Here is a 20649-nt window from a genome sequence, read left to right as displayed (position 1 = left end):
AGAGGGTAGTGAGTCGACTTCTTAAGTCCGAGGCACTGGCCCAAATGCTTCAGAGCCCGACTCATCAGTCGATGCCTGCCCCTGTCCATCAATATGTTCCTCCTCCGACTCCGTTGAGCTCGGGCAGGCGTTGAACCGAGACTGTGGTAGCGTCGGAGCCGATACAGATGTCTTCGGCTCCGTCATCGGCTACGATTTCTTCCTTTGAAGAATCTCGGCGCCGGACTTCCCTCGTCGGCTCCGAGGGGGTGAGTGGCATCGGACCCTTGTCCGACCCCGCTCTTCCTCTCGGAGCTTGGGCGCTGGTGAGTTCGGCTCCGACATCGACCTCGAGCCATCACTGTCGGTGCCGAGGAGGTTCTCAGCTTCGGGCGGGGACCTCTGGCTCTGCCTGACAGGGGTGCGTTCGAGGTCATGCGGAGTGTGTTAGAACCTGGTTCTACTCCACAGTCGGCTCCGTCCGCCCCTCCCTCTACGGTGCCTCAGGTCAAGTCGACTCACTCCCTCATCCCGGACCGCAGAGAGCCAGCTCCTCAGGAATCCCCTGTGGGATCTCATCCTCTTCGAGGCCTCTCCTGATTTGGCAGAAGAGCCCCCTCGGAAGAGAAAGTGTAAGAGGAAACACATTGACTCACCTGAGTCCGTCACCTCTGACACAGATTTAGAGGATTCCGAGGGTTCCCCCCGTTCCCCTTCTGAAGATGTCTCTTTTGCAGACATTCTAGAAATCCTCAAACAGGGGAAATTGGCCAGCCCTCAACCCTTCGGAGGATGAATCTGTGTACCTTGAGGCGTTTGGCTCTCGCCCTTCCACCTCCTGGGTGTCTCCCCCCTTTGACCCCCTCATGCAGGTGGTAGCAAAAAAGGCATGGACAGCTCCTGATTCAGTGGACCCCACTCCCAGGAGACCCTCAAAATTCATCACAGCACCAACAGATAAGCAATTTCTGACAAAAGGAGTTTCTGTGGATGCTATGGTGGTTGCTGCTGCCACTAAGAAGGAACTAGCTGATCCTTCAGTGCCTGTTCATCCACCTAACAAGGAATCTAGGTCCATGGACAGGTGCGGAAGCGGATGTTCTCGTCAGCGACCTTTGCAATGCGTTCGCTGAACTACCTATGCCATTTTACTAGTCTTCAAAGGGACTTGATCAAAGAAGCGAGTGATATGTTAAAGGATCCTACAGCTGCGGGTTTTCAAGACAAGATGAACACTCAGCTGGCTACCCTGAACTCCATAGCTAACTCCTCCATGCGCCTCCTTTCGTATGCGGCTGATGGAGCGAGCAGGGCCGCAGGAACAGGAGTGGCCTTACGTAGGCATGCCTGGATGCGGTTATGCAACTTTGCGGCCCCCTTTAAAACGTCGTTCACTAATTCCCCGTTTGATGGATCATCTCTTTTTGGTCCTCAATTGAAAGAAACCTTGACTAGGTGCGAGACTGATGGCAAGACTCTTTCTGCCGTCGAGTCCGTTTTCTACTCCTTCTAGGCCTTACCCCAAAGGGCCAGAAAAGTGGAAAAATGTGGTTCCATAAACAATCTCAAGGGACTTAGCCTGGCGCACAGAGTCGGTTCCCGCCAGAGGCAGAGGGGGAACAACAATGGTAGGCGCCGCCCTAGAGGCAGGGGGTCCAGAACCAGGGCAATCGAGAAACTTTCTCCGATAAGCCCTTTCAGCATCCCTGGTGTTGCCCGACTGTCCACCTTCGGAGGCAGTCGGGGAAGATTGTCACTGTACCCAGAAGCCTGGCTATCCCTAACTCGAGACAAGTGGGTACAGTCCATCATTTCGAAGGCTATTCCATTCCCTTTCTTTGCATTCCAAACCGATCAAAAAATCCCTTCCAGATGTTCCACCGCTCAAAGGGATCTTGCAGCTTTGGAAGTTTCAAAACTGCTTGCAAAAGAGCAATTCAACCAGTTCCAGCAGACCAGCAAGGATCCGGAATCTACTCCAGGTTCTTTTAGTTCCAAAAACAGGGGACTGGAGACCAATTTTGGATCTCAGTATCTTGAACAAGTCAGTCAAGAAAACACGATTTCGGATGGTCACGCTACAGTCCATCCTTCCCCTATTGGGAAGAAAAACTGGATGTGCTCTATAGACCTTCAGGATGCGTACTATCATATAAAATGAACAGGCGGCTCCAGAAGATTTCTCCGCTTCAGGCTGGGAACCAGTCATTTTCAATTCAGAGCCCTGCCCTTTGGACTCACCACTGCCCCCGGGTGTTTACCAAATGTATGGCAGTGGTAGCTTCTCACCTGAGACGTCAAGGATTCCAGGTGTTTCCATATTTGGACGACTGGCTCCTTACAGCTCCCACCGAGCATCTTCTTCTAACAGCCAGGGACTACACCTTTCGCACTTGTCAAAACTTAGGCATTTCAATAAATTGCGAAAAGTCTGTTTTGTCGCCTTGTCGTGTTATTACCTTCATAGGCGCAATTCTAGACACAGTCAACATGTCTGCCAGGCTAACAGATCAGAGAATAACAGACATACAAAAACTGGTCTCGCTCATCTTCAGCAGCAACAAAGTCAAAGCCAGGTTAGTTCTAAAAGTATTGGGGATTATGGCGGCTGCCATACCTTTGCTTCCATTAGCCAGATTCCACATGAGAATCCTTCAATGGATGCTCTTCACACAATGGTCATACCAGCAACTTCCGATGTCCCACACCATTATGATCACGCAAACCTGCAGGAATCATCTTCTGTGGTGGATGTCTTCCCCTCAGCTCTTATTGGGAAGACCCTTTGTTCCTCCCCCTCCGGTTGCTACTCTGACAACGGACGCCTCCCTGATCGTGTGGGGGGGGCATTATCAGGGCAGAACTGTCCAGGGCACATGGCAACCAGAAGAATGCCACTTGCACATAAATGTTCTAGAGATGAGAGCAGTGCTTATAGCGTTGCAAGCCCTTCAAGACTCTCTTCCCTTGGGAACGATAGCAATCCAGACGGACAATATGTCTGTAGTGTGGTATATCAACAAACAAGGCGGAACCAGGTCCTACCCCCTGTGTCGAGAAGCACTCAGACTGTGGCAATGCGCGATTTCTTCTCAGCGTTTTCTGATAGCAACGCACATCCCCGGGAAGTCCAATCAAATCGCGGACAAGTTGAGCAGAGCTATCCTCATGCCTCACTAGTGGTCTCTGAAAGACTCTGTTGTGAGAGAAATTTTTCTCAAGTGGGGTCAGCCTTGCTGCGACCTTTTTGCTACCCCCCAAAACAGCAAGTGCAGAGATTATTTCACCCTATTCCCTTTACCAGGCCAACCCAGCAGAGACGCTCTAGTCCAAGTTTGGCCCCGGGGACTTCTGTATGCATTTCCTCCCTTCCCACTAATCTCTCAAGTGATACAGAAAGCTATCGCTCAGAAGGCCTCATTGATCCTCATTGCTCCATACTGGCCTCGACAGGTTTGGTTCCCTTTTCTACATCAGTTTCTTTTGGAGCGACCTTGGCATCTGGACCTAGTTCCAGATCTTTTGATCCATCAGTCGGGTCAGTTACATCGCTCCCTCCCCTCCCTGAACCTCACTGCTTGGTTCCTCCAGTTCCAACCTTAGCCAGGCTTCCTCAAATATCTCACTCTGTTCGAGATATTTTGATAGCTTCCCATAAATCTTCCACTCGAAAGATTTATTTGAGTAAGTGGAAACGTTTCGCCTATTGGGCTCAAGGAAGGGACATAGATCCTTTCACTGCTTCTATCCAAATGGTCCTTGATTTTCTAGCTGAACTCTTCCATGCAGGTTCATGCGGCGGGTAAACGCAAATGAAGTCTTTCATAGTTGCTTTGTTAATGTACTGTTATGCTTATTACCTTACACAATTTTCTTTCTTCAGCATTGCATAAGCACTGTGTGATCACACAAGTCTGTATATTTTGTTCTGGATTTGTTTTATTTGTGTTACTTTACAGATGCTACCTTGAAACTGCAATATGGCTGTGTGTATAGTACCTGTGGTGGTAGTAATATTTGGAATATCTCACTCAGTGGATATGTAGATTCATCAGTCTCTGTGAGATAAAACTCTAAATTTTATTTGGCAAGTTAATTTTCAACTGTGAGTTTTACTCCACCTTCCAGAGGGGTAATCATTTCTTCTTGTAACTTTTGATTCCTTAAACAAAAGAACAGAGAGGAAGGGAAAATCTGACCCCATCTGTTGGTTGGCCAGAGATCCATTTGAGATTTTATACTTTTGAGAAGGTGGTTAGAGAAGAATAGATGTTATGTGATCCTATCTCGCCTACATTCTGACTGATGGGCTCGGAGCCGATCCCTCAGCTCCGACTCGGCACGCTTATGCTATAGAGCGAGGCCTCTAATTGGCTGAGCTATCTTTATCCCAGGATGCACCACCACTAATCCCCCAGATCTCGTTTGCCGCTTACAGAGCTTGGACGTGGTCTCAACATTGGCTGGGCTAAGTACTATATTAATAGTCTCTTTTCCTGTCAGTAGTTCACTCTTTTCAACCCAAAAGCTGTTTTAACGGCTATTTTTTGTGTACGAGTGTGTCTCCTGTTGTTTTATTAAATTTTGCTTAAATTTTCCTGTCAGAGAAGGTTCCGTTTAAGTTAGAGGGGCCCTCCCCTGTACTAACTACTTTAGTGGTTGTCTGTGGGTCAAGTACCCGTTTGAGTTAGAGGGTCTTGACCCTCGTTTTCTTCCCTTTCTTTTTCTGTGTAAAAAAAAAAAAAAGAAAACGTTTTTCAGTTTAAAATATTCTTAGTTATGGGCATACTTATTTGTACTTGTGTCTTAAAGCTGTCTTAAAGTTTACTGTTGTGGTCTGTTTTTTCTTGCAACTATGTCTAAGGAACATAAACCCTCCGGGTTTAAAAAGTGCACGAGGTGTGGGTTCAAAATGTCCATAACGGACGACCACTCCTCGTGCGTCTATTGTCTTGGCGCCAAACATCTCCAGGAATCGTGCAGTGTATGCCATGCGTTTTCCTCTCGAGTCCTCCAGGAGAGGAAAAACAAATTAATCCTTAAAGGATTAATCAAGCCTTCTTTCGAGGAGGCTTTATCTTCCTCTCCGTCTCCTTCTAAGAAGAGAAAGCCGGCTCCGACCAGTCAGTCGGAACCGGCGGCTAAAAAGCTAAGCAGACTTCTCCATCGGCTCCACGGACTTGGGCCGAGGTCGAACAGTCTGCCTCGATGCCTCCAGCCTCGACCCCTCTGGTTTGAGCCGAGGTCTGGAGCATCGAGGCGGTCACCCTCATCGGCTCCACTGATATTGGAGCCGACAAGGTCATCGGCTCAGACACTTCCCCTCGGGCGAAGTCCTTATCGGCCGAGGGAAATTTCCTTGAAGGTTTCCTCGGGCCGATAATTGGAGTCCTTTCGAGCGGTCCCGAGCCCGGAGCCGATGGAGAAATCGGTTCGGCCCGATCGGTATCCTCGAGATCTTCCAGGATGTCTGATTCGGACATCGACAGGGTTCTCCTTTGACTTTTCCAGTCTCCGGTGTTCCAAAAGATGGTTTTGGCTCCAGCCCATTTGGCTTCAGAGCCGATGGTCCACTCCTTACTGTACTTCCTCCTCCAACAGCTTGGCACCATTGGAGCAGGTGTTGGTGGAACCAGTGGAGGTGTTAGGGTCAGGCCCGACCCTTGCTCCGACTCCGGCTCCTGGGTCGGAGTTCAGTGCACGGACTTCTTCCTTGGCCCTGGGGAGGCTTGGGATTGATACCTTGGTCCCAAGTCTCCCTCTTGGTGCGTCGGCGGGAGTACCGTCCACTGTCATGGCCACGGAGGGGGGACCTTCCCAGGATTCTGGTGGTCCCGCCTTCAGGGCTATGAGGAGTGCTCTAGCCAAATCTTCATTGGCTACCTCCACAGTTTCCCAGCTCCTTTCCTACATTTGGAGACTGGGTCGTTGGCAGTCCCCCTGTCCGCAGATAGCGGAGCCCCTGGGCCTCAGGTTACCCCCGCTGGGGTTTCTCCCCCCTCCTGGAGGTCCTTCTGAAGCCTCTTCGGAAGAACCTCCCAGGAAAAGCGTGCAAGAGGAAGCACGTTGACTCCCTTGACGAGTCTTTGACATCTGACACCGATCTCGATGATGCAGAGGGGTCCCCCAAGTCGTCCTTGGATGATGTCTCCTTTGCAGGCATCCTGGAAGCCCTAAAACAACGAGGCGGCTGGCAGTCCAAACCTCCCTCTGCTGATGAGTCGGTGTTCCTGAAGGCCTTGGGGCTCAGCCCTCCGCCTCCTGGGTGTCTCCACCCTCGGCGAGCTCTTGGATTTGATCTGTCGAAGGCGTGGGAACACCCGGACTCTGTGGAACGGTGCCCTTTCGTCCAAACAAATTTCTTTCAGCACCCCCAGATAGAGAGTTCCTTACGAAAGGTGTGGCTGTGGATGCTATGGTGGTGGCATCTGCTACACAGCAGGATGTAGCAGAGGCTTCTACGTCCGTCCATCCTCCTAATAAGGAGTCTAGGAGCATGGATCGATGCGGCAAGCGCACCCTAAGTTCAGCGGCCTTTACCCTGAGGTCTCTGAACTACCTGACGCACTTTACGAGATTCCAGAGGGATCTGATTAAGGAGCTGTCCGATACCCTCTTAGGTAACCTGCCTGAGGAGCTGGCCCAGACGGTTGGAAATCAGCTGGCTACGATGTCATCCATTTCGAACTCGTCCATGAGGCTCATCTCGTATGCGGCGAAGGCGAGTAGGCGGTGGGTACAGGCATTGCTCTCGGAGACAAGCCTGGCTCCGCCTGTGTCATTCGCGGAGGCCTTCAAGTCTTCATTCGCGGCCCCTTTGATGGGTCCTCCTGTTTGGGCCCAAGGTGAAAGACACACTTACCCGCTGTGAACAGGAGGGTAAGACTCTGACTGCCGTGAGGCACGATTTTCCACTCCCTTTCGGCCTTATCCCAAGGCTAAAGAGGAGGGAAGATGTGGTTCGGAGATCAGAAGTCTTACCCCTCTCAGCAGGAAGGTTCCCCCTCCAGAGGCAGAGGAGGGGGAAATTCATCAGGAAGACGCCGTCCCAGAGGCGGCAGAGGCCCCCGCAACACTGGAGGCCGCGAGTCCTTTCGTGGCTCTTCAACTTTTCATAGTCCCTGAGGGATTGCCCGACTGTGCTGCTCTGGAGCCAGTCGGGGGTCGTTTTTCGAAGCACCTGAAGGCCTGGGAAGGGATCACTCAGGACCGATGGGTGCTTCGAATTATCGCCGGAGGTTACTCCATCCCATTCTGTTGTCCCCCCCTCAGTCCAAAAGAATCCCGGACCCACCACCCAGTTAATGGGATACCGCAGCCATAGAAATTTCAAAACTGCTGCAAAAAGGAGCCATCCAACCGGTCCCCGCAGACCAGATCGGATTAGGGACTTACTCAAGATTCTTTTTAGTGCCAAAAAAGACCGGGGACTTGAGGCCCATTTTGGACCTAAGCAACCTAAACCGTTCAGTCAAGAAGTCCAAGTTCCGGATGGTCACTTTACAAACCATTCTCCCGTTGTTGGAGAAAGGTGTTTGGATGTGCTCCATAGACCTCAAGGACGCGTATTACCATATCAAAATACATCAAACGTCCAGGAGACACTTGCGCTTCAGCCTAGGAGGCAGTCATTTTCAGTTCCGTGCGCTGCCCTGTGGTCTCACCACAGCCCCCAGGGTGTTCACCAAATGCTTGGCAGTAGTGACTGCTCACTTGAGGAGTCTAGGATTCCAAGTGTTTCCGTACCTAGACGACTGGCTTCTAACTGCCACCTCCAAGCATCTACTTCTACGGAGCCTGCAAGCCACAACATCACTGAGCAATTTCCTTGGAATCACCTTCAATTGGCCAAAGTCTGTGTTACGGCCATCTCAAAGAATAAGATTCATAGGGGCAGAGATAGATTCAAACCAGATGCGGGTCTATCTACCTGCAGACAGAATTCAAATCATACAAAATCAGGTTCGAGCCTTACTCCCCAGGTCCAAAGCCTCAGCCAGAATGGTCATGCAACTATTAGGATCGATGTCTGCCACAGTTCTGCTAGTTCCCTTGGCAAGGTTACACATGAGAATCCTCCAGTGGCTTCTTTCAACTCAGTGGTCCTTTCAGGAACTCCCTCTCAATCATCTAATATGGATCACAGAATCTTGCAGACGGGACCTTCGCTGGTGGCTAGTGTCCTCCAATTTGGATCAGGGACGACCCTTTGTTCTTCCTCCTCCGGCAGCCACTTTGACCACGGACGCCTCCCAGACGGGGTGGGCATTCCCTGGGCAGGTCAGTCCAGGGCAAATGGCATCCGGAAGAGACCTCTCTCCACATCAACATCCTAGAAATGAGAGCAGTACTCCTGTCCCTTCAAGCCCTTCACTATTACCTCCCTCAGGGCGTAATTGCTGTTCACTCGGACAACATGTCAGTTGTCTGGTACCTGAACAAGCAGGGAGGGACCAGATCCTATCCTCTTTGCAGAGAAGCGATGAGGGTCTGGGAATGGGCAGTCTCGACCAAGCGCTTCCTAGTGGCTACTCACATACCGGGCAAATCCAATGTCATAGCCGACAGGTTGAGCAGAACCATCCTCTCTCCTCACGAATGGTCTCTGAACATGACTATTACAAGACAGATTTTCATCGAATGGGGAGTTCCGTGCTGCGACCTCTTCGCGACTCCTCTGAATGCGAAGTACAAAGATTTTTTCTCCCTAACCCCGGCTCAGGGGAAGAGCCCTATGGACGCGTTAGTCCATCCTTGGCCCATCGGCCTGCTTTATGCCTTCCCTCCAGTTCCTCTCCTACCCAAGGTAATTCAGAAGGCGTCTCTCTTAGGGAGCAAGATGATCTTAATTGCTCCTTACTGGCCTCGTCAAGTCTGGTTTCCCTATCTTCGGAAACATGCTCTGGAAGGTCCATGGTTCCTGGACCAAGTCCCAGACCTACTGATTCATCAGTCGGGACTGCTACACCAGTCCCTACACACATTAAGATTGACGGCCTGGCTCCTCCTCTTCCAACCATAGTCAGGAGACATGCACTAGACCCAGATGTAGTGCACATATTGTCTTCAGCCCACAAGTCTGCTACGAAGAAACTGTATTCTAGCAAATGGAAAAGATTTGCTATATGGGCTCAACTCCGGGGCCTGGACCCCATTTCAACTCCCGTGGCAGAAGTACTCAAGTTCCTAACCTCTCTTTTCAACCAAGGCTCTTCTGTTTCTACCATCAAAGTACATTTGGCAGAGATTTCTAATTTTCATGAATCCATAGACCCACCCTTAATGAGCAACAGGTTGTGTAAGACCTTCTTGAAGGGTGCTGCTCTATTAAGACCTCCGGTTTCTCATCCTGCACCTCCATGGGATCTCGATATAGTATTACGTGCCTTGACTTCTTCCCCCTTTGAACCGGCAGCTACCTGTGATTTAAAGTTTCTATCATGGAAGACAGCTTTTCTAGTGGCAATTACTTCAGCCAGAAGGGTTTCAGAACTTCAAGCTTTGTCAGTGAAACCCCCGTACTTGGTTTTTCATACAGACAGAGTTTCCCTCAGACCAAATCCTTCTTTTGTTCCTAAAGTCTGTTCTACTTTATGCTTGCAACAGTCATTAGAGCTCCCAGTTTTTTCCCAAAATACTCCAATAAAGCGGAATTTATTTTCCACACACTAGATGTCCACAGACAGTTCACGTTTTATTTGGATAGGACCAAACAATCAAGGAAGACAGATCAGTTGTTTGTGTCCTTTGCAGAAAACAAATTGGGCAACGCGGTCACAAAGGTCACTATTGCCAAATGGATCAGGGACTGTATTATTCAAGCTTATGTTTATTCTAACAAGGAGCTTTCCACCTCTGTCAGGGCTCATTCTACAAGGGCTATGGCTACTTCGGTAGCATTTCATTCTAAGCTTGCTGTTGGTGACATTTGTGCTGCGGCTACATGGTCTTCCCCGCATACCTTCATTTCTCACTACAAATTAGATGTGGCATCTAGAGGACGAGCTTCATTTGGTTCCACAGTGCTCAGGAGTGTTTTCCAATGAGCCACCCGGGATTTAGGTGCTAGGGACGCTGTCCCATCAGTCAGAATGTAGGCGAGATTGGATCACATAGCATCTTTTAGTTATGTACTCACCATAACTTCAGATGTTTGGGATCCATCTACTACATTCCTAATAACCACCCTCCTTCCCCCTTCCTTGGAGATCAGAGGATATCAGAAGGTCCGAATCCTGTTGTTTCATCTTGAAACATCTAACAATGTTATATAATCAAGCTGTGCATGTGTGCATGAATGCGGACAAACAAGATCTGGGGGATTAGTGTTGGTGCATCCTGGGATAAAGATAGCTCAGCCAATTAGAGGCCTCGCTCTATAGCATAAGCGTGCCGAGTCGGAGCCGAGGGATCGGCTCCGAGCCCATCAGTCAGAATGTAGGCGAGATGGATTCCAAACATCTGAAGTTATGGTGAGTACATAACTAAAAGTTTTACATTTTGCTGTCAGAGTGGCATATTCTGGCTGGAGGTTGGTTATACTTTCATTACAGTAGACTGACACATATTTGAAATGCTGCTGCTAACAGTTGTTAAGAAATGTAATAATAACACTGTTATGTATGAACTTAATCACTAATATTTTTGAGGCATTGTTTTCCAGGCTACACAGGGAGCTGCAGGACATCAGGTCAACACACAGTCAACCCAAGAGCATGCTGAAGCACAGACTCCTCTCCAAACAGACACACATGCGGGAGGTGAAAGGGAAGAAAGCAGGCCTCCAGGCAGTGGTGCTACCAGTGATTCACTTACTCCAGAGTTCTTCACTAGTGTGGTACAGGGCGTTCTGTCTTCTGTGATGGGTACTTTGAATGCTCAACAGGGCAGCACAGAAAGCATTGCCAGTTTCATACAAAGACTAAGTGGGGCCAGCAGTATCTTTGAACCAGGTTCAAGTGGAGCTCTAGGTATGTTGTCAGTAACACAACTCAGTTTTCATACAAGTAATATTTACATTTCCTTCTTAATTTTTCAAAATATAGATGCATAGTCTGACTGTCAAATGGCTTTTGCTTCAAGGTAATAAGGTAACAACACAAACTTTGTACCACACTATATACTCAGAAAAATCAGTCCAGTGAAATTCCCTAAAATTAACAGGGTTATCTGTTTAAACTCAACTATACTCAAATCCTCCTGTGTGGGAGGAAATGGGAAAGGGGTATGCTTACCCTTGGCCCATTTGTGTGCATGAGTGTAAGCATCCAGCTTAATCATTTAATAATTCTTATGTCTGCACTTCAAGGTGGAACATATGCACATTGTCATTTCATTGTTGAACATAGGTGCATCCGTGTTTTCATATTTTTGTTTACTTTTGTCAAGCTTATGACCTACTGTCCTTCCAGAAGCTTGTTTTCCACAGCTTGTTGGTATTTTCTACTTACCACTATATGCACAAAAACATGTTCATGCATATTTGTGTGTGAGTAAATATGTGTAAGTGTATATATAGTGTGTGTCTGTATGTATGTATATTGGTATAGATTATTTTTGAAGATATTGTGTAAAGTCTGTCACCTGTCTTGCATTGAAACTTTCAGCATTAGGTTCCTCTATCTGGTGTTCACCCCTCCCCCAAAGACTGCATTGTGGGCATATTCTTTCAAATAGACCTGGGTCAGATATTACTTCATGAGCCAGGCATAGGTCACCTGTGAGAAACCTGTAAGAAATAATTGATTATTCCCAGTACATTTCTGAATAGTTTATTTTTAAACCCTGTGATTTTTTTTCCTCTAAGTAGTCATTGTACTTTTATAAGTTCTTTCATGTAATTTGTCTGAAGGCTATAAAACTTGGTAGTATTTTCAATAAGAGTGAAAGGTGTATACTGTATAGTGGGTATAGTGAATCTCTCTGTAGTGCCTATGCATGCTCTTTACAAATGGATGTGCTACAGAATATGCTTTTTTCACTTTGAAGGTACATGCTACTCACGAGTTTAAATTGCCATTGTCCCTAGATATTTGTTGATGACATAATTTTTTATGATTTGACTGTTTGCTTTTTAGTCATAATTTATGCCCTTCCTTCAGCTTATGATGCTTTTTTTATGCCTGTGAAACCAATGCCACTTTATTGCTGCATCAAATGTGTATTTTTTTGTAGACATTCAGCATCTTTTAATGAAGTAACTGTTACTCAGCAGCCTACTTGCTAATCTGTAGCCCATTTCCCACTTCTATATTCAGAAATAGTATGTAAGGAAGTGGTTGTAGTACACATCTGTGTAGAACACTCGTGACACCTGCTGGGATGGACAGGTAACTCTACCACCTTAACTTGCACAAGTGTTTTCCTGTTGAACTGTATATGGACTAAGTGTCATTAATGTGTTACTTCCCTTGTGTAAGATAGTGTAGCATTCCTTAGCAAACCCAAGGTAAACAGTATGCACTGCTAGCCAGTACCATTGTTGCTATTACCTCTTCAAAGAAATGCCACAATACTTAAAAGCAGGATCTTGCTTAACAAATCCATGCTGTTCTATGTTTAACAGAAATCTGTCCCCTGTACTGTTTTGGATACACTTCATTATAATGCATTGTGATTTTACTTTGAATACTGTTCAGGAAGATTAGTCTAAAATTGGTAGGTCTGATATGGCATCCCCTACTCTGTGAATTGGAACTTGCGATAGGCTGTCAGAATGATTTATACTGGTTTAGTCAGGGCTTCCATTCATTTTATTTTTCTTTTGTAGAAAGCCACCAGGTGTGTTGAATTTAATTTTCTTTTTTCTTCCTTCATTGATCCATATGTGCATTATGACACTGTGCTCATCTTGCTGTCTTGGTTTAATGTATTGCAAATTACCCAGTGATATTCTTTTTTTCTTGGATTGATTTGATTTCATTAATTAGAGGAATGGAGTTCATATTAGAAGAAAATTTTACTTTTTTGTCTAAGAGGGAGGAAAGTTGAAGGCATCCAGGAAAAGAGCATTTTTGCTAATGTACTGTGAAAGGACCAAGAAGGGTTTAATTCACATGCCATCAACTGGAATTATCTGTCTTTCAAATCATTTAACAGTTCAGCTAGGAAAGATTCTCACTTCTACCTGTGCAGGAGCATGGCTGTGTTTCTGTGCATTAAAAGGAGCCCTAGAGGGAAGAGCAATGGGGTATGTATAACACATTTGGGGAGGGACACTGTAGATTTAAAACAGTAATATACTGTGTTACTAGTCTGGTTGACATCCAGCGTGAGGTCATGTAGTGAATACTGATATTGTATACAACTGTTGTAGCATACATGCACCAGTTCTCTAACTTGGGTTTGGACCCCTTCCTCTGAGGCAAGCATCTTGACCGTGGCTATTTTCTATCCTGTAACTCACATTTAAAATGGAAAATACTGGTATTCAGCATTTAGATCACTGTTGCAGTAGCCTAAGCTAATTTAGGTTATTTTGCTGTCTAGACTATGACCACTGGCTGGCTTACAAAGCTTTAGGACACCCTACACACACTCAAACTGCCTCTTATATTGCTTATCTCAAGCCAATAGGAATTTAAGTGCCAAATGCTTCAGAACATTCTTGCTGCTGAAGTACTTCACCTCTGCGGGCTTTGTGGACCTGACAGGCCAGTTACTGATAACTTTCAAGGCTGGACAGGTAAGTGCCCTTCTGAGGAAGACCTACTGCATTAATTTTCTGGGGGAAAAGTTTTTTTTTTTTCTGTAAAGATTTTATTTTTATACTAAGGTATATTTTAACTGGACTGCCTTTTTTCTGAAGGGATTTTTACTGCTGTAATGATTTTGTGAGCAAATTGTTTTTATTCACTTTTTTACATTGCAATTGTAGTGCTACTGTGTGTGAAGCAGTACATTATGCCTTTGGGGACTGCCTTACAAAACTTTTCGTTAAAACAGTTACTTTCATGTCAGAAGGTCAGCTCACTCAGGCTGCAATACTTGCTTGTGAAGATTTTTCCCTGCTTGAACATGGAGAAGTTGTAGATGTTCTTGCTTCCCTCATCTGCAAGAAGAAAGTTGTTAGGGAGTGTTTGGGAATATATCCAGCTCCATCACTGCCTCAGCCACTGGTGGGTGATTCTGCTGTTGCCAAAACTGGTTCCTTGGACAATTCCTTTGCTCGTTGTTCCTGTGGGCTCCTAGGGAAGCTACTAAGCTTCAGATTGCAGTTTTTGGGTTTGTCATGAGGAGAGGTACTTTGGTAAGTGGATCAGCTGTCTCTCAACCCAGGTCTTCCATTCTCCCTTTAGCCTCTCTGTCAGTCACAACAAATGCTTCAGACTTTGCTTAGGGGGTGGTTCCGAAAGAGAGAAAAGTGCAGTATCTGTGCAACTCCAAACACCGACAAAAATGCATAAATGCTAAATACATGTTGGCACTGATTAATGCTTTAAAAGCCTCTAATCATCTCTAGGGCCCAGGACCTCTGCAGTTATTACAGGCAGTACTACAGTCTGGGAGGTAACAAATCTTATCTCCTTTGCAAACTTGCTGTGATTGTCTGGGAGGTAGCAGTTCAGCTCATTCTGAGTCTTCAAGCTTCATTTTAGCAGATGTGTTAAGCAGGACCAGGACAGACCCAACAAATAGAAACTGTGCCCAGGTGTCTTCAGGAATTGGGGAACATGTCTAATAGATCGGTTTGCCTCCTTTCAAAACAAACAGTTAAAGAAATTCTACTCCAAGGTTCCTTAAACTGTCCTGAAAGACTAAAAATGTACCTGTATGCTTTTCCACCCTTTCCTGTTGTATACAGGTCCTTATAAATACTTTGTGGGACTCTCAAAAGCTGGAGCTGGTGACTCCATTGTGCTCCAGATAGTAATGGTTCACCCCTTTTTGAATTGTCCAAAGGCAATTATTACATGCTTCCCCCCAGACTGGATTTGGTCACACAAGAGGATGGCTGTGTGATGTATCCCAGTCTGGTTGTAGTTTTCATACCTTTTTGTTGAGGATGCCCAGCAGGTATTAAAGGAGCCAAAATATGCTTCTAGAAAGTCTTATATGTGCAAATTGAAAAGATTTTTCTAGTATGCTATTATAAGAACCAGGACTCTTTCAAGGCACACTTGCCTGTAGTTGTAGATTGTTTCTATGAGTTAACTTCCTCTGGCCTTTCTTATTCTCTTATCAGAAGTCATCTTTTGGTCATTTCTGCTCTGAAATCCTCTTTCTACCTGTCCTCAACTCAAGCAGTTTTTGAACGGTGTTTTACGTATCTGTCCACTTCAGAAACAGGTGGCTCCTGCTTTGCTGTCTTACCTTTGCACTGGAGAAACTTCTACTACTTCCACTTGAACCTAGCTTATCGCTGTGACTTGATATTCTTAACATGGAAGGCTGTGTTGGTCATTGCTTTGACTTCTGCTAGAAGGGTATCTGAGCTGCAAGTCTTATGGTGAGCCAGCCGTACTTCATGTTTTATAAGGCAAAGTTGCCTGGAGAACTAATCTTTTTTATGCTTAAAATAGTTTTAGAATTTTGTGTAAGCTAGACTTTTAATATCCCTGTATTCTTTCCAGAACATGAAAACAAAAGAATGACAGAAAATTGCATACTCTAGCTGTCCACAGGTATGCAGTTACTACTTGAGCAGAACTCTACCTTTCATGAAAGGTCAGTTGTTTGTGTCCTATGAAAATAAGGAAAAATGACAAGCTGTGTCAAAGCAGACAAGTTTGTGATCGACATGGTTAGGGTCCATTCTGCCAGGGCTTTGGCTTCATCTGTGGCTTTTTGATAAAAGATGGACTCAAAAATATTCTAGAGGCAGCAATGTGGTCCACTGTACATACTTTCACAAAGGTCTAGAACAGGCTTTGTTAGGACCATTCTCCTGGAACTCGTGGATGACTGAATTCCTTTCTCCTCTCCAGTTGTTTCTAAGCTATTGTAATCTACCAACATAGCTTAGGCTACTGCAACATTGATCTAAATGTTGAACATAATATAGTTATGTAAGTAAAATTAACTTAATGATAGATGTTCTAATAGATCACTGTTGTAGTAGCCATTCCCTCCCACCAGCTCCCTTACTTGGTTATTTGCTTTTTTGCCAGGGAATGGATGCAGACACTTTATGTATAGAGTTTTAGTATGTTTTATGTAATTGCTCCCTTTGTAGCATTTTCTCTTTCAGGGCTATAGCCTCCCTTTTGGAGGAAAAAATACTTTGAAACTTTTGGCATTCAAATTGCCTCTTACATGGTTCTGCTTGAGCCAATGGTTAGTGTATGGAAGGTGCTTTAAATCTTTGAAAGGTGGCCAGTAGTCATATCCTAGGCAAGTATATAACCCAAATATACTTGCATACAAATCTCATCCCTCAAAGAATGTAACTGGCATCCTCTAAAGTACCTCAGTCTGGATGATGCAGTTGAATTTTTTAATACTACCTTCCTGAGCATCCTTAATTACTATGCCCCCATAAGACTTTCCAGAACCAAAGCACAGCCCTCCCCTTGGCTACAGAAAACCACTAAGTCAGAAATGAAAAACAGGGATAAAGCCTGGGAACACTGGTGCAAAACCAAAACCCCCTCAACTAGACAGAAATTCCTAGAACTACCCAATAGAGTCAAAAAGCTAATAAAACCGGACAAATTCCAATGCTACCAATCTGCCCTAGACTCCTCCCAACACAGCCCCAAACAATTCTGGTCCTCCATAAACTCCATCCTCCACCCAGGTAAAGTCAGTACCCCTCCTCCTAACATCCCTCACTTCTTCGAAAATATTGTTACCTCATTCAACACACACTTCACACAAACCATACTGTCACTAGCTAAACAACACAGCCCCCCTCCCCTCCAACCCACACCTTCAACTAGTAATCTCCCCACTGCCTTCTTTTTTTCTCCTGTACCTACCTCCAACATAAAAAACTCTTAACTAAACTTAAGCCCACCAAATTAGCTGCAGACAGCTGCCCAAGTGAATACCTACAAATCGCAGCTGATGCTCTGGCCTACCCAGTATCCATCTTGATTAACTGATCTCTGTCAGAAAGTTACGTTCCCACACTGTGGGAAGTATCACATATAATTCCCCTCCACAAAGGCGGCCCCTCCAAAGAACTAACCAATTACTGCCCCATAGCTTTTCTCTCTCTACTCTCCAAAATACTAGAGAAATGCATACACTCTCAGGTCTCAGACTACCTCCTTACTAACAACCTCCTTTCCAATACTTAGCATGGTTTCCGACCAAACCATAGCACCACCACTGCCTTACTCTACTTTACTAACACTATCCTTCAGCATAAAAACAATGGCTATCTCTCCTCCGCTACTTTCCTAGACCTATCTGAAGCATTTGACATGGTCCCACACAAACAACTCATCGCTGTCCTCAATAACCTGTCCTTCTCTGTCAGTCACTAACTGGTTTCAGAGTTGCCTGTCTGACCGCCAACAATCTGTTGTATGGCAGAATGACATATCTCCCCCAACTACCTGTCTCCATAAGGGTTCCCCAAGGATCCATCCTTGGACCCCTACTCTTCTCTGTTTTCTCCAATAATCTAGCCTCTGCCACCAAACATGGCACACTCATATAATACGCAGATGACTCAACCATCATGTGCTCAGCCCAGTCCCTACCCAAATTGCAAAAAGTCACACACGAAGCCTTTTCCTCTGTTGAAACTTGGTTATCCGATGCCCAATTAGTACTCAACCCAAACAAAACTAAACTACTCATCTTCCAACCCACCAAACATACTTAAAACAACTCTCACTTTAACATCACAGCAAAATACAACACCACTATATACCCAACTAAACACACCAAATTGCTAGGAGTGGAAATAGACAATAAACTAAAATTTGACATTCACATATCCATGACCATAAAAAAGTCCACAAAAATCTAGGAGCATTATACAGAAATAAGCAACTTTTCACCAAAGCAGCAAAGATTTCAGTAGCAAATTCCCACCTTATCTCCACCCTACTTTATGCCTCTCCAATATATACCAACCTAAGGCAATGCGATCTAAACAAGCTAGAGACCTGCTACAACAAAATCGCCAAATTCGCCACAGGGGCATCCTACCGTAGTCACCACCGTCTCTCACTTGCTGAACTAGGCTGGCTTGAACTCCCTCACCTCCTTCAATGGTATCAACTCTCACTCGCCCACAAACTAGTAAACCATCCACTAAATGTCCCATCCCTCCAGAATCTACTCCAACCCTATCGCACCACCAGACCACTAAGATCCAGCAACAAAAATCACTTGCAGATCACTAAAGCCAATAACTCTGCTGGTGAAGCACTATTCTCTTGCACCATAGCGAAATTATGGCACTCCCTCCCACCCACAGTTTCCTCCGTACCATCATGCACCCACTTCAAAACTTTACTAAAAGCGCACCTAAAAACATGCTGGCTATGCCCTTGCAACTCCCACCCTAATATCACCCACCCCATCCAACCACTACCTTTCTTTCCACCCCACTAACTACCTTGATTATAGCAAGCTCAGATGCTCATAAGCCTAGTACTTATTATACAGCAGGAACTTCTTATTGTAACATTTGTTAATGTCTGTTATGTACTTCGCAGATAAAGATTCTAGTTGTCTACTGATGTACTATGTTCTTCATCTGTAAATATGTTTGTAATTAATTGCTATGTTAATCAAATTGTTAATCGCTATGTAATCCAATGTAACTACTGTCTGTTTATTTTAACTGTGGAGCTTTTCTCCCCGGGCCTCCACTGAAAATGGACCTACGTCTAGTTGGACACTCCCGGTCAACAAATGTAAATAAATAAAAATAGCTTAGTCTTCAGCCTGAAGAGTGAAGAGCTCTGGATTTGACATTCGGGCTTCTGAAGCCAGGAATCCCTTGAGTTAGTACTGCAGTAATAATCATTTACAATGATGATAAGCTCCCAAAACAACTCTTAATTTCTGTTTGATGATATGAATTTGGTTATATTAGGGATATGCTGTAAAAAAAAAAAAAAAAAAGGGGGGGGGGTGACTGCTAACAGTGACCTTGATACAGGGTAAACTACAACTTTCAAAATTGTTTATTGGCAGGGTCTGTGTACATTAAAAATGCATGCTTATGCAGATATGTTAATAAAGATGTCCTTCCATGTCACTTTTGCGATATCCATAACCTAAAGGATCTCCTATCCATCCAGTGCACCAAAGCCTTTAGTACATAAAGGTGATGTACGGAGGCATGCACACACACTCAGAACTACTTTTCCTCCAGTCCGTATACCATTGTTAAACATCAGTCTGAATGCCCTTTTGCTGTGCTGGTTGCCAAGTTGTGCTTCAGGTAAGTGCCCCTTTGGGGTTTCTTCTTGTCTTTCTTTAGTGCTGTTGGATTCATGCCATCCAGAAAGGGAAAATGTCAGTGTGGCAGGCAGATTCCCCGTAAAGATTATCACGACTAGTGTCTTTTTTCTTTTTGGGTGCTTCCCATGACCAGGCGCAGTGTACTGTCTGTTAGGCTCTTGTTCTTAAGACCTTGCATAGTAGTCTCTCCTGTCTTATCTATTCATCTCGTAAACCAGTGCCTTAAGTGTAAGTTGTTGGCTCAAGGTACTATGGCAGAATCTCCACTTTCCAAGTGTCAGCCATCTGCAAAGAAAAAGACCAAAAAACTTAGGTCTGATGCGGCCGGCTGTTCAGCTTCTCCTAGATATCTCTCTTTCTTTCAAGGCTAGGAGGCTGGCATGGATCCAACTTCTTGGACACCCTCAGAGGGTTTGCAAACGTCTGCTCCTGAAGTTGAGGGGGAATCTCAGATGAGTTCCATAGATCTTAGTAAGGGAGGAGGTTCCTACTAAACTTACTAAATGTCGCCAGGGGTTTGACCCTCAGAGGGTGTTTTGTGTGGATGTCCTACAGAAAAAGAAACAGAAAGCCAAGCATATTTTCCCTGTTGTAAGGGATCCCTAATGTGAATGTAAGGATTTTACTCAAGTTTATTTTTTAATGCTTTAATGGCTATAAAACCTTCTCAACAGGTGTCTGTGCCGCCTTCTCCCTGGTCTTCCACTCCTCATAAAAGACCCAGGGAACTGGATTCTTCAGATGACTATCTAGATTCCGGGAAAGAGTCCTTGGGTTACTCTTCTCAGATTCCTTCCTACTTAGACTGTAGTTCAAAGGAAGAGGATTCTATTAATCCAGATTCCCCTTTGGAAGAACTCTCTTTTGGAGATACTGTTGCCTGCATGATGGAGTTCTTTAATTGTGATTGTTCTCATGACTCGCATCGGGTGCTCCCCCTGTTTTGGATGCCCTTCCAGATACCTTTTCACCTGCTTCTGTGGCCACTGATTCTCAGCCCCCTACACCCAAGAAACCTGATAGATTGTGCAAAGTGCCTGACAAATGTAAATTTCTTTACAAATTGCCTTGTGCTAATCCTTCTGTAGCGTCTGTCTCTCTTGACAAGCCCTACAAGCTGTTACCCTCTACCAAGTTGCTCCCTTTAGATAAGGATAATATGGCTATGGAGACTGTGCAAAAAGATTTACACCACTTTACTTTATCCTTTCAGGTCATCAACTACCATACTCCTATGACCAGATATTGTTTAACCCTTCTTTCTCAGGTTTCCTAAGTGGTCTCTCACCTTCCTAACTC

At 45.4% G+C, this 20649-nt stretch overlaps 1 protein-coding gene across 6 annotated transcripts in view; it reads left to right on the top strand.

Annotated features, from left to right (window-relative positions):
* The window catches only part of BAG6 (BAG cochaperone 6), a 2260316-nt gene that overhangs the window by 1218838 nt on the left and 1020829 nt on the right, over positions 1 to 20649 (top strand). For all 6 annotated transcript variants that reach the window (XM_044083264.1, XM_044083261.1, XM_044083265.1 and 3 more), the window contains one exon: positions 10643 to 10949. In XM_044083264.1, coding sequence (XP_043939199.1) covers positions 10643 to 10949 — 307 coding nt within the window. The remainder of the gene's footprint in view (positions 1 to 10642; positions 10950 to 20649) is intronic.

Source organism: Protopterus annectens, chromosome 9.part0 (genome assembly GCF_019279795.1).
Source record: "Protopterus annectens isolate FY-2018-M chromosome 9.part0, PAN1.0, whole genome shotgun sequence".
In the NCBI taxonomy this organism is placed as follows: domain Eukaryota; kingdom Metazoa; phylum Chordata; order Ceratodontiformes; family Protopteridae; genus Protopterus; species Protopterus annectens.
Note: the sequence above shows the minus strand (reverse complement) of the source record. Positions and strands in the feature narration are given on the sequence as shown.